Source organism: Conger conger, chromosome 15 (assembly GCF_963514075.1).
Source record: "Conger conger chromosome 15, fConCon1.1, whole genome shotgun sequence".
In the NCBI taxonomy this organism is placed as follows: Eukaryota; Metazoa; Chordata; class Actinopteri; order Anguilliformes; family Congridae; genus Conger; species Conger conger.
In genome coordinates this window covers 26446980-26461529 of record NC_083774.1, presented here as the reverse complement: position 1 = coordinate 26461529, position 14550 = coordinate 26446980, and the positions used below count along the sequence as shown (strand labels likewise).

At 42.6% G+C, this 14550-nt stretch overlaps 1 protein-coding gene across 2 annotated transcripts in view; it reads right to left on the bottom strand.

Moving 5' to 3' along the window:
- far1 (fatty acyl CoA reductase 1) overlaps positions 1 to 14550 on the bottom strand; it is a 26701-nt gene extending 12151 nt beyond the window's left edge. For both annotated transcript variants that reach the window (XM_061222012.1, XM_061222013.1), the window contains exons 1-5: positions 14426 to 14550; positions 6567 to 6789; positions 6067 to 6242; positions 2762 to 2941; positions 331 to 508 (exon numbers count right to left, since the gene is read on the bottom strand). In XM_061222012.1, coding sequence (XP_061077996.1) covers positions 331 to 508; positions 2762 to 2941; positions 6067 to 6242; positions 6567 to 6755 — 723 coding nt within the window. In that variant the 5' untranslated portion in view covers positions 6756 to 6789; positions 14426 to 14550. The remainder of the gene's footprint in view (positions 1 to 330; positions 509 to 2761; positions 2942 to 6066; positions 6243 to 6566; positions 6790 to 14425) is intronic.

Sequence of the window (14550 nt, the reverse complement as noted above, 5' to 3'; positions counted from 1 at the left end):
AAGAACCAGTGGTCTGGCTTAAAGAGGGGAGTCCCAAGGATATGTGCAAACCCAAGGATATCAACGATTCTGCAAAGGTCTGCATGGATGAATGCGTAACCTTATCACAAATTATAAAAGAAAAGACTCATGGCTTTGCCAGAAGTGTTTTGGGAAAATATAACGGTTTTATTAGCACAATACTTTACACATGTTGGAAAATAAAGCTCATGTCAACTATAATTTTTTTCAGTTCACAGTTCACACCGTTTGTGCATTATGGCTGCCAATAACTCCGGAGCACGCTGTAAATAAGTTAGAAGAAGCTTGGTTAGAAGGTGTGAAACTTACCGGAAACGGCTCTTTCCAGCTGGCGCCCACGATGGAGGGCCTCACAATAGCCACGTTCAGGTTCCCGCATTCCTGCTGGACGAGGTACTCGGCGAGGGCCTTCGTGTACGTGTATGTGTTGGGCCGGTCCCCAATGAGTTTTGGTGTGATTAAATTGACCAGCTTCTCATCCATCCACCTGTTCCAAAAAGATAAAAATCAGTTTACAGCCACTAAGAAAATGCGAAATGAAATGACCTTTCATTACCCTGACCAAAACGCACCAGATTATTCTGACGCAACTCAGGCCAGATGGAAAGACACTTTGGTCTAGCTGTACGGTGTACATTACGACTGATCCTAGATCAGCACTGGGTAATTTCTCTAGATGGAGGTGATACAGACTTGGGTTGGGGGAATCTAATCCTAGATCAGCAACTAATGGTATAACAACTAAAAATGACTAGCTTCTATTTCAAGACTGTCCGACTCAGTTTGTGGAGATCGACTGTCCTGTAGGTTCACTCAACCCTAAGAAACCGCACCTCAAAAGCTAGAGATCTTGTTGCGCTGCTTATTAGGAGAATCAAATCTAATTTGGGTTGAAACGAAAACATACATGATGGCAAACCTGCAGAAACGGGGTCGGGCAGTCCTGGACTATGTCATTCCACAAACTAGGTAGAACCATACAAGACTACAAACACAACTAATTATGATTATCATTTTAATTATAGAACAAGCATCCCTCCTCTTGCTATGTAAGCCAAGTGGGTCTCGACATTAACCACAGTATTGTCAGAACAGAATCACTACCGAGCAGGTTCTTATTTAAAAAATGTATGTAAAAAATGGTACAAAACAACATTTGCCAACTAAGAACAATTCTCAAAATGGCCTCAACACATTTGTACCGAGAAGGCTGTTATTGGAAGAGCATTTCAACATGCGTGTCATTTCTGGCACCATGTCAACAACTTACCAAGTTCATATGAACTCATCCACACAGCATATCAGTTTGGCCACAGGCTGAGGGGAAACATACCACTACCGGTTGGGCAAGTTGACAGAAAAATACATTTTGCAACATCATTGCGGCAGAGAAGGGACACAGTTTAGCAGCTAGCTTCTCTATAGACCCAACAGCCATGGGGCGCTACCACAGGGACAGCATGGGGCCTTTCTCAATGTGTTTTTTCCCCCAGTCAGTTTCCCTCCAAATTGCCCTCAAAAAGACCCATACAACACTGTGAAAGATGAGAGGGTAGTTAATTACATAAACATGATATTAAGGGGCAAGGCCAAGCAAGAGAAATTGTTTTGGTGAACCAGCTCAACGTGCAACGCATCGCCATGGCATCCAACCGACAGCACTGTAGCAGGTAAACACTGACCACGCAAACGGTTTGACCTCATCGCCCAAACGCCCATCAAGAGATTCAACTATTGATTCGCTATAAAGACAAGGCAGCGCTCAGGAGATAAAGTAGATGGCACCAGCTGACAGCTAAATGGTCTTGTGAGAGGCAACATCATTTAAATTGAAAGGAGGCTCTACTGCATAGCAGTCATTCATAATCAATCATTTTACAAGGATGTCTACGAAGAAATCTATTCAATCTAAAAACGGCGGCAATCTGCCAGAATGGAGTATTTAATAACCCGTTACTCCAATTCCAAATATGCATTTCATCTTTGATCACTGAGATCATATACTTGCAGATTAAGAATTTGGGCATCACCTGGAAGAATTGGACTATTACAGTGTCTGGTCTGACACTCATCTACGTGATCCAGTGACATTTCAAACAGTAGGAAACAATCATCTTATTACTTGACATCAGTGATAAGATTAAATGCATCAGATTACAGTACTTTCTTTGCAACTCTTTAACAGAAGATAGACTTACTTGGGTGGAGGTATAACACATAGCTATAGCCATTTATTGACATACAAACCATGGCAGTTATGTACAAATGCATGAAAAAAAAGAGAAAGTGAAGAATGTTGAAAATCCACTCATTTGTTGACACACTCATTCTCTCATTTACCCAAATCTACTTTCCAAACATTTTTTTTTTGAAGGTGAATGAGAGGTCATACTAAACATTGTTGGAATCGTGTGAAGTAAGGTGGCCTCACTGTAGAAAGGAAAAAGAATAAATAAAAACCCTCTTTTGCCCTCACAATTTCCTTCTTTGTCAGAGAGCATGCAGGCATTAGCAATTAGCATTAGTTATGTTAACAGCCTCCAACCATCAGCCAGTTATATTTAGTTGAACACACAGGCCAATGTGTTTTTTTATTCATTTTAAACCCCAACTAATTTCAGGAGTCTCTTTCTCCTGGATTCCTCAACGGCAATCAGGCAGTCAGGACTGTACAGTATTACAGGAAGCTGAAGACGTTGCATTTGCATTATGCTTTTGTTCAGTTTGGAGGGGCACTCACTCCAGGGAGTCGATCAGCTTCTTGTAGTCGACAGGCGGAGGGTAGACCACCTCCTCGATGACCGTGCGGTCGCAGTTGGCGTAGGCAGTGGAGACGTGAAGGAACACCTCCAGCCGTTTCATCCTTTGGGCCAACGCCACCATCTTCTGTGTGGCCAGGACGTTGAGCTGCATCGCATCTCTGGTGAGAGGAAAAAAAAAAAAAAAAAAAAAAAAAAGGCCAAAGTTTCAACCGAAATGTGTCCTTAACTTTACAAAGTGATTTTTGCTCTCTTCAAAGTTGTCCGTTGACTTTGTGATACGGTATTGATTTATATGTTACAGTTCAAGAAACATAGGCACCAATTTCAGGCCAGACATTAAATGCATTAAAAGGCATAAAATAAAAATGTTGAGTGCATGGCCTTTGGATTTCGGTCTACAGATCAAGCTGGTCCTCTTCACCGCTTGTTCAAAACAGGTCTTTCCTACCCGTGAAGGGTTGTGAAAGAGCAGAAAAAGAAAAAAGAATTTCTGGTGTTAATGTTTCTGTGGTAATCTGAGGCATGCAATTCGCTCCATAAACTTCTCTTTGCAAACAGAGTGCAGGAAGTCAACGCTTTTGAATTTACAGTGGGCTCCAGAATTATTATCCCAGAAAAAAGGCTGCATACAATAAAAATGGATAATGATCTTTATTTTATATTCAAACATACGGGAGAACTAAAAGCTGCTCCCAGAAAACCACAGGTGCCAATTTTGTAAATAACTTACAAACACTTATTGTAAATAAAATCAAAGAAAGTGAAATCGGCAATACAATGTTGAAAGAACAATCTGTCAAAAGGAACTACATTGTGTCATTCCAACACTTCCTGTTATAGTATAAAAATGAGGCAACAAGAATGCAAAATCCCTTTTTCAACCATCAGCATGGGAACAGCCAAAGAACACACAAATGGTAATTGTAAATAAAACATAAAACATATAGAATTGTTGCAAACTTGCCAGTAAGAGAGTGCGATTGCATATTATCCTCACAGATGTTAAGGAAGATCGTATGGTAGGTCATAAGTAGCCCAAGAATTGCAGAGATGGGTTGTGTCTTGGGGTCACCAAGTCAAATGAAATGGCACAAAGACCAAGCATTGGTTTCGCAAACCTCATTGAAAGAATGACTGGAAGAGAGTGAAGAGATGAAACATGGAACATTTTGGCCATACACACCATCAACATGTTTGGCGTCAAAATGGAATGCATAGAAGGAGAAGCTTCTCATACCACCGCCAAATATGGCAGTGAGTCATTGGTCTTTTGGAGAGGTTTGGCGGCCAGTGGTCCAGGGGCACTATTTAAGATCAATGGCACAATGAATTCAACAAAGTGCCAGGAAATCTTGGCAGAAAATCTGGTTGCCTCTGCTACCAGTCTTATTCGTAGGTAGATGACTCCAAGCATACATCAAACTCCTCACAGAAACGCTTAAGTAAAAACAACAACCATATTCTTGCAAGGGCCCTCTTAGCCTTTAGACTTCAGTCCATGAAAAACCTGTGATCTGAACTGAAGAGGGGGTATCCCAAGGATATCCCTTGCTTTTGTATTGATCAAAGTTAAGGCATTTATAAGGTTTTATGCATGTTATGGCTTGTTTTAGGGCTTGGTGTATCCGAATTGGTGCCACATCCTGAAATAACTGCGTTGCGCTCATTACCTCATCCCACTCACACAGAGCTGATCAAACACCGCCTGACGCAGCCCCAGGGGTGGGCTCAGCTGGAAGACTTTTGGAAACCGAGTGGACAGGTGGCTAAGCTCAGGTGGCTTATGCAGCCAGTTTCAAACAGTCTTCTTTCAACAGTTCTCTTTTTTCTCATCTTTTTTTTCTTTCTTTCTCTCCCCTCCTTTCCCTGTTGCTTGGGAGATTCCGATAGCGGTCAACCTTGAATTTGTGGAAGCGTGATGAGGAAAAGAAAATAACTGACTTTACATAAATGTTTTTTTGTTATTCAGTTGATTTATGTTCCTCATCACACTTCCACACATTCAAGGTTGACCGCCATCGGAATCTCCCAAGCAACAGGGAAAGGAGGGGGGGGGGGGGGGGGGGGGGGGAGGAGGAGAAAACAAAGAACGGTTGAAAGAATACCGTTTCAAACGGGCTGCATAAGCCACCTGAGCTTAGCCACGACTCTGCTTCTGACAAAAAAAGAAACCTACCATGCGAACAAGCGTATTAAATTGGGCAATTACACTTGCCTCTAAACTAAAGGCAGCAGGGATACAAGGCTGAGGGATGCAGAGCAGCATGACAGCAGAGATGCCAACCTCAAATGATCAAAGGGTAGTCTCAAAATGTCCCTATGACAGACACACCAGCCTGATGCGTGATTAACAAGCCAGATTGATCCGCCATACAACATACAAAATAAATACATTTCTTGTTTTTATGATCTTCCATTGCAAAAGGCAACAATTTCAGAAGTATCAGAAAGCCAAGATCTCGTACCATTGATCTCTACATGTTTCTCAAACAGATAGAGCCATTATCGAGCATTTTCATATGGCTCATCTATAAAACTACCAAAGCTGGTGGAAACAAATCAGCATTTTTGCTCCAGAAACAATGATGAAGTCCTTTTAAAAGAAACATTTCCATATTCTTTATTGTGTCGCGTTCTCACAGAGGAATACAAAGCAATTCTCCCTTGCCGGAAGACTCAGCGTTTATTAAACCAAAAATATTCTTTCCCAGCGGTTATTGACAGCTGCAGCGGACAATAGACCTGGAACACAGCAAACATCCGCATTCCAGTTCCTCACCACGGGCAGATAAAGCTGCAGTGTACCACGGTCATTGCTTCAGTCGGTCCAAAGGCTAAAAAGATTTGCCAGGCGTATGAGTCACAACATGTTTAGCTGTCCAAAAATAGTCAGCAAATTGAAATGGGCAGGTCGAGTTGAACAACGAACCTCGAAAATAAGCACTCTGCTCCTGTGACAGCACGTACCACTGAACAACCGTTAGCTAGGAAGCTGCTCTGGCCAGTGCACTTCAAGGCATCTAGGTGCTTAGCATTTCTACATGACACGAATCGTCAAAGAAGCCAGCATGTCTGGATTGAGAAATCCGGTACAGGTACACGGTACAGAACGCACGATTCTCCGAGACACGGTTATTTCAGGGAAAGTTTTAGCATATTGCAAGCCTTAAGCGTCTTCGTCGAGAGGGCACCCCCAGAAAAATGTTATACCCTGGGACCAGATGGGGAGCTCTGGGTCAGCAGAGCCCTATCACCCTGTATGACGGTACCGGGAGTTACTCACTTCAGAGGTTCGTTGAATCTGATGGTGGCGGCACAGTGGAAGACCACGTTAACACAGTCGACCAGGGTCTCTTGGTCCTCTTTGCTCAGGTCCAGCTCGGGCTGGGTCAGATCGCTGCTGATGGGAATTATTTTCTCTGCAAATGCTGGCTGCTCATCTCTTAACCTGTCAAAGAGCTGAGGAAAAGTTTAAAAATAAATAAATAAAAATAAAAAACAGGTTTAGCCATTAAAAATAATGGGGTTAAAAAAACCAACAAAAAGTTAAAGGGAGCATAATTAATTAATTCAGTGTACAATTAAAAACAGTCACTGAGCACCACAGGTAGTCCCAGGGCAGCTCATGAACAACCAAATCAGTTAAAAATGCATGATTATGAACACAGACATGGACATAGACATCAGCCAAAATAATGGGGTTTGGGAGAGACTTAAAGGTGAGGGGCTGCCACCTTTAACAGCATACTACCAGGACAGATCAGGAACGACCCTCCCCCATACCTTGCAGTTGACCATCTCGGCGATCCGCGTGTGGGGGTCCTGGCCTGCCTTCTGCCGGACGAGCACGTAGACGGCCTTGACCGCCGGACAGGAGCGCAGCAGCTTCTCCAGCAGGACCTTCCCCATGAAGCCCGTGGCCCCCGTGATGAGCACGCTCTTCCCATCGTAGTACTCTGGAATAGTCACCATCCTGCCTGCTCCGACCCGCTTCAGATGTGTCCCCCTGGAGGAGCAATGAAAGCGTCTTCACACAACGAAGGGAACCGCTCGTCATTCGAACCAGGAGAGCCGCAAGTCCAGATGCTGCAGCCGTCTAGGACTGGCGCGTTTCAGCTCTTGAAGGTCCCGTATTGGGGAAAACGACTGTGAAAGTGTGAAAGTGTCAAAGCGCACAGTCCAACAGAAAATCCACGCAATCCCTACGAAGAAACTGTGCATTAAAAACGATCCATTGGAGCTAGCTAGTCAATCAGAACAGAGCTTCTTTGATATCAACGAGCCTTAAAGATGGTCACTAAAACAGTCTGTTCATGGCTCATGAGAGGTGCTGGAGAATGGACATGTAAAACAGGAATGTATTTGGTACTTAAAACCACACAAATGTCTCATTATGGATATCAGGACCCAACTAAAACACCGGAAAGGGGTACAATATGGGACCTTTAAGTTCTGGAGGACATTTGACGGGCTGAAGAGTCCACAGGCCAAGACCTAAATAGGCTGGTGACTGAAAGCAGGGTTTCAGTGCCACTCCAGGAATCACAACTGCTGCTCTTCGATGTACCCCTGACCCCTGAGATACAGTACGAGCGTTTTATTCTGGGACTCATTTGATACAACTGACACCCCAAACTTTCAACTGCATTGCCAAGCACTTGCTGTTCCAAGTGCAAGCAAGTTAAATCGAGTGTGCACCATCAACGCTGAATGGGCATTTGGATGATTTTCAGTGCTCAAGTACCCTGCAGAATTTTTCGAGCACTCTAGGACTCTTCAGGATACTCGTAGGGGTAAATGGTAAATGGTTGGAATTTATATAGCGCCTTTATCCAAAGCGCAGTGTAATTGATGCTTCTCATTCACCCATTCATACACACACTCGCACACCAACGGCGATTGGCTGCCATGCAAGGCACCGACCAGCTCGTCAGGAGTATTTAGGGGTTAGGTATCTTGCTCAGGGACACTTCGACACAGCCCAGGTGGGGGATCGAACCGGCAACCCTCCGACTGCCAGATGACTGCTCTTACTGCCTGAGCCATGTCGCCCCTGGGGTGATCAAAGGCAATATCTGTATTTGGAACAGGAAGGGTTCACCTGCACTTTAAACAAATGCATCTGTCACCGCGTTAAACAGTGTACTGTGCAGCAAATATTATCACTGGATTTCCTGCTCAATACACCTTTTGACCACAAATATAATTTTCCAAATACCACTGGTCATCTTGGGAATTAAAAATAAATAAGCAGAGATTGGCCAAAGTCATACATGAAGTTGGAGATTTGCAGTTCAAGAGTAAGAGAATATTTAAGAGGATGCATGGTGATAGTTTTAGCTCATATGTAACAAAATGCAAGTGAAAAAAATTAAACAAATTCCTATTAAAAAGGTTAACAAACAGGCCCCAATGTATTTTGTAGCATCCAAATTTGATGCTCCGATGCAAATGTTTCTGCACCTGGGTTATTTTTCAGGCCTGATTTCCATCCCCCATCAGGAAACAGAAATAAACCAGATTATAAAGACTGGGGAGGGCTTGGACTTCGAATGGATGGACCTTCAGAAGGCCATGTTCACTGATCAGGTTTCTCTTTGGACAACACAACCTGGAAGGGCTCAGAGCCCCTTCAGGTACACAAGTCAACTAAACGCTGGAAAGAAAACTATTCAAACCTGCATGCAAATCATGCCTCCGGGACACCGGTGATTAGAGGTTTCAACAATTTACCAAACCTTTTGCCAAATTCTGCATTTGCACATTGTAAAGAGTACGTCTTTAAGGCCCATTTACATCAGTGAACATCGGTTCCAATTGGCTGGTTAACGCCAATGAACTGAACACGGTCTATGCAGAGCGCTCGGGTTTGTTCCGGCTACAAGGTGAGCCACGCTTTAGCAAACAAGCGTTTCGTTATTATAACTTCACAGAACTCCAAATGGTTCGTTTAAATCTCATATTAAATCTCATAGTTGCGTACAACCCACCCTCCTTTTTGATGTTTTGGATGTTGTTTATCAAAGGTATTAAAAACATTTACACAGGTGTGTCCAAAATTGGAGTGGTCACCTCCCACATCTCTTGTTGATTTTTCATTCAATGAAAAATCTACTTCAAACCATCATCTGTCAGAGTCTACTGCACCAAGCCCCAGAACATTGCTGTCAAGCTTTGAAACCTTATTAGGTTAGCAAATGCAACAATAAGCCCTTCAAAACATTATGAAAATGTATAAGTGCTTAAGAAAACCTAGATTTACATGATAGTAGGGAGCACACACATTATGACAAGGTGATATGCAAAGCAGTAGGCAGCAACAAGCAACAAAAGCACGATAGCAACCAAGCTACACTATAGCAACCAAGCTACACTTGCCATGTTGAAGCTCACAGAAAACATAGATGATTGACTTGTACGTGAATTCAACGCAGATTAATTGGACATTTGCGCAATAAAATGATCATTAGGTGCAACCCTGATACAGCAAGGCACAAACTGAAGTGAAACCCAAACCGACAGGGCCAACAGCATTCCCATATTGAGTCTCTAGTGAAATGAACGGGGGGGCTTTTCCTTAAAGGCCCACACACTTTTTTGGGCTTTCTTTTATCATCCTGGAGGTTTCAATTTGTGTTCCATACTGATCCAAGTAAAACTATTGCAATTTCGGTAGAAATGTACATAGTTTAGGGTCTAACTGGCATTTTTCAGAGAGGTCTGTAAATAAAAATCTCTCACGGGACATAACGCATGTTTTTGCATAATTATCAGATGACGTTGCTAAATGTTAACACAGAGAGCCGACCACAGGAGGTGGTCAGGGAGGGGGAATTGAGGGTTCTTGAGGCAATGTTAGGGACTTTTCAAAAAGCCTATGTCACTGCTCTCTGTGGACGTTTTGTGGGCCAGGAAGAGAATGCTGATGCAAGTGGGCCTTTAACGATTAATGTCAGATACAACTTTGAAAGTACTCCTCCAATCCACTTCCTCAAGCCAAAGATGTCAGCAACGGTGAAAAACTGCGACAAACACCCAGCCCTCTGAGCCCAAAGGTTCTCTTGAACCAATTCTATGCTAGTGAACAAAATACAGCCAGATACATACAGTACAAACACGAATATTAAAAGGCAAGAACTACAATCAGCTCATTTAGGAGGCCTTCCACTGCCCCATCATAGCCACAGAGAGGCTAACATTTGACTCTACATTTTCACCATTTAGCAGATGCCATTATCTAGAGTGACTTAAACCGCTTGCATTGCTTTCTCCAGTTCCCTACCCATTACACGTTAAACTGCCGCCCTAAATTGTACTCAATTTATGCACATTAAAGTGCTTATCCAAGTTTAATGCGATAAAATACTGAATAATACGTACAGGGGATAGTGGTTGTAAATTGCTGACTTCAGAGAAACGCTGCCTCGCATTAATTTTTAATGTTGCTGATTTCAGTGACCACAACAAAGCGAAGTCAAGTGTTCCGCATACTGTCAGTATCATCACTCACTTCATCCATCGCGAAAATCTCCACCCAGCCATACATCCGTGCCATTCTGCCAAGTGAATCCGGCCAGTAAATCAGTAATGAGAAGGCAAACTCGCCTCTGGCCTTTACAGATAACCTCCATCTTGATTGTGTTGACAAACCGCGATAACATTATCCAAAATTGACTCAACTCATTGGCAGAAAAGTCCTTCGAGACACCATAAACTTACTAGGCAACAACAAAAGAAACGGCACCGGCCGGAAAACGTTTCAGAACTAAAATTAATTCAGTGCGTTCATATTTTTCATAGAGGAGTTACAAGCTGCCTCAGAGAATGGGCATGAGTATTACCAGGTGTGCCCAGCACCTGAGCCCCCCCACTTATAGTGAATGCAGCAGTGCACTGCATAAAACATACCGGCTAAGACAGGGCTATGGGGCCCTCAAACCGCAACTAGACAGCAGCGGTCTAAGCCTGTTCTTAGACAGCTGCTGTCCCTCGGGTTGCAGTGCAGCCTTCTGCGCTAGTGTGAAACGACAGGTCTTTCTGTCTTTCTAGCTCTCCCTCTCCCTCACCGTACCAGTGCTTGATCCTTGGAGTCGACAGCCTTTCATAACACGAGGCAGGACGTCCCGATGCAACTCGGCAGCGAAACAAGTTTCACTTCCCCCCCCTATGTAGGTCTAGTGCAGGCATGCCTTTCTGAAAGAAATCAGTTGCGGAACGGATATTCCAGAATATACAAATTTCAGCTGAAAGACGGCTGAATTACAGCCGTTTGCAAACAGACTGTAGCGTGCTCCACAAATATGGGAGGACAGTAAGACCAGTCTCATCTGGCAACCGAGGCTGGTGAGATAGAAAGTCACTGGCCAGTGTGAATAAGTTAGTCATGAGACAACACTGAGGCAACATCTTGTGATGCTGGTTTAAGAGAGAGAAGAGGAGGGGAAAAAAATAAATGAATAAAACACTTAAACAGTAGCCATCTGTCTCTTACAATAAGTAACCACTGTACAAACCAAGCACAGACTACATCACGACAATATTCCTTCAGTGAAAATAGGTCTACACAACAAAAAATGTCTATCTGAACAAGTGTTTTTAGTCTTGTAATAGGACTCAAGAGCTGATTTTTTTTTTCGTCGAGCAGAAAATATTAGCATGTTTTAAGTTACTGTTTGTTTAACAATAGGGCTGCAACTAATGACTATTTTGATAGTTGAATAAACTATTGACTATTGAAACAAATAATGAAGGATTCTCCAAAACCTTCTGTCTGTTTAGCACGTATGGATACTATCATTATTATGACAGATAACCTGCTAGACAGTCCAGCAAAACTATCGCTATAGAGACGATTTGGTTTCAACAAATGAATACGATGGCTACATACAAGTCTAAATATAAGACTAAGATACTTGTTAAAACTTGACTTCTTTGTTTATTTTTGTAGTGTACAAGTGAGCAGACTCAAATCTGATGTCCGTAAAAAAAAAACAGCGGTCTCCAAAGTAGATGACTCCATAGAAATGTTTTCACAGAAGCAATTTTAAAACTGTGAGTAGGGATGTTCCCAAATCCGATATTCGGCATTTTCAAGCCCACTACTGCAAATGTTGTGTAACCTACCTTACATTCCTCCAAACCAATTTTTTATTCAATTATTAGAAGTGATTGTATAATTACTTTAATGGTTTTGATATTCCAGGAATAGGAGTTTACATTTTTTTAAATTCAGTTGGAAAGCTTTTTTTCCCCCGCTGCGAAGCAAAGTCCCCTTCTAATGCCCCTAATGTGCAGAAGAGTATTATGCATGTTGCAAAACACTAATTTTACAGTATTCCTGGCTGTTGTGCATCCTGCATGTTCTTAACCTTGCTGGACCTGCAATATGAACTTCAACTATATTCCCCTAAAAGCATTAAGGTTCTGTTCCACTGAAAAGATCAAATTATCAGTCAAATGTACCCTTTTCTGTTTACTGCTGCAAATCATCCCTTAACTATTCAACTTTCAGGATAATATCACCTTTTGAATGATTACACCGTGTGTATAGTGAAATTATTTACCACGTCTATCGTTGTAGCCTATTTTCTGAAAACCTGACTTTATGACAGGACTTCTCAGTTTTTTTTACTCCAATCACAAACGTTCCCAGTTTGCCCTCAACACTCTTGCATCTGAACCAAACAAGGTGAAGTGCATTCACACTGTAACCCAGGTAATTTTGGCACAGTCACCCATCAACCACCTGCCAGACACTTAGCAGCCAGCACTGCTCGTGGACAGACTGCCTGGAAATGTTACCAGTTATACATGGATGGCCAGCCAGGTTACTAGTTAAACGGCAATCCAGAAAGGTGATGGTTTGAAAAGTGGTGAAAAGTTTGCCAACTAGCATCATCAGAAATAAACAAAGTTTGCTGAACATTATAATTACACTTGTCTTATTGGGCACATGTAAACAGTCATAACAATGTGTTCTGAAATTACCCGTTCTCAACATACAACAGTCAGCGTTCTCATTTTCTCCACAAACAGAGATTAAGAAGGCCCAATCCAGAAATTTCCAAAACAACCACTGCCAGAGTGACTTGGAACTTCTCATTTTTACATGGCATCCATACAGCTGGTTATTTTAAGCAGCACCTTCATCAGTGGTACAAAAGCAGTGTCCTCCCATGGAATCAAACATGCAACATACAGGCACAATTATACAAACCTCAGCAGAAAATCGTTAAGAAATCAACAGCGTCAGAGTGGGTAGAATAAATTGCAATGTCTAATATCTCGTCTACTCTCATTTCTGCACAAAATAAGCTTTCTTGCGAGGTAAGCGCCGTAACAGGGTTTCATCACTGCTGCAGTTACCGTAGTGCGCTAGCTACTAATCAAACGTCCGTGTTTTAATCGAACAGTGTATAGATTAGTCATGTGCATGTGTTTAACACTTATACGGACACGCATGCATAAGTATGAGCCATTGATATGCTCTGTATCTCAAAGGGATCGTGCATTCTAGCCGGCCTGAGACCGTCATGTTTTGAATGGCTAACGCTAGTTGTCATTTGGCATCTCTAACGTCACTAAAAACGTCGCTGGCCTTATTTAGACGGAACGGAACCTGAAGAGAAGTGAAAGTGTTATTCACTTCAGTCTTCCTGGTTTCCAGCTCTACAATCTCTAGTGGTAAATGAAGCGTCACATTTATCCTAATTCGTACACAGAAGTAAAATTCCACGACCAACAAGCTAGCCCGCAAGATGACATTTAAGTTATAGCTCAGAAACAGAAAAGTCGACTGAGCAAGCTCGCTCAGTACAATTAATTTCTACAACTAGGAAGTCAGCTTTCAGTCAATCACGTACATGTGCTCTCAATTGAACCATCATAGACATATTTCTTGATAACCACCCATTATCCGTATTATCCGTATGGTAAAAAAAAAACGTCATCTAAGCACCAGGTTAACGTTATAGCGAAGTAGAAATCGCCCCGTTACCGAAGTCATAAAACCGGTCATATAAATGGGATGATTCGAACACAAGAATCAGCCGGAGGCGAACTTGTTTGCCGCTACAAATAGCCTAGATGTGTAGTACGTCTGGAAGCCTGGCACAAGTTCACACAGGCTACACGCCCATCCAGAACAATCCAACTGCGGTTAACGTTAAAGATAATGTTGGACGGTCGTCAAGAATGTGAGAACACGTTTAACTTGTACTTTTGGAAATCTAATCTAGCTAACGTTAACCAGTCATCTGTCATAAAAGCATCAGGCTCGTGATTTTTTCCACCAGGAAGCTGGACACGAGTCGCGCGGTGCTAGCTAACAGCTAGCGAGCTCGATAGATGGCTTACCTTAGTTAACAAAAATCGATAGCTACTGCTCCATAACCACTGATTTGACATTAGCCATCCAGCTACCGTACTACATTCTTATCTTTCTGGATAACAATTAGACTAGATCCGAGTGGGGCCCCACCATGCATACCTACCAGATAACTAGCAGTCCACTTCTGTGTGGACTAGTTGATGCTAGCCAGCTAACTAGCTAACAGTTTCCTGAAAATAATTGTATTCTCTAATCCAACTGTCGTCAACAACTGCACCTTGCAAACTCACAAAATGTATAACGGAATATTTACCTTCAATATCAGACGTTGCCTAGACTACTTATCCCTTCTTCCCAGAATTGTAAACTGCCCGTACAGTGATATAATCTCACCGCCCAACAACGTCGGGCAGGCCACTCTGATCCAAGCTGAACAGG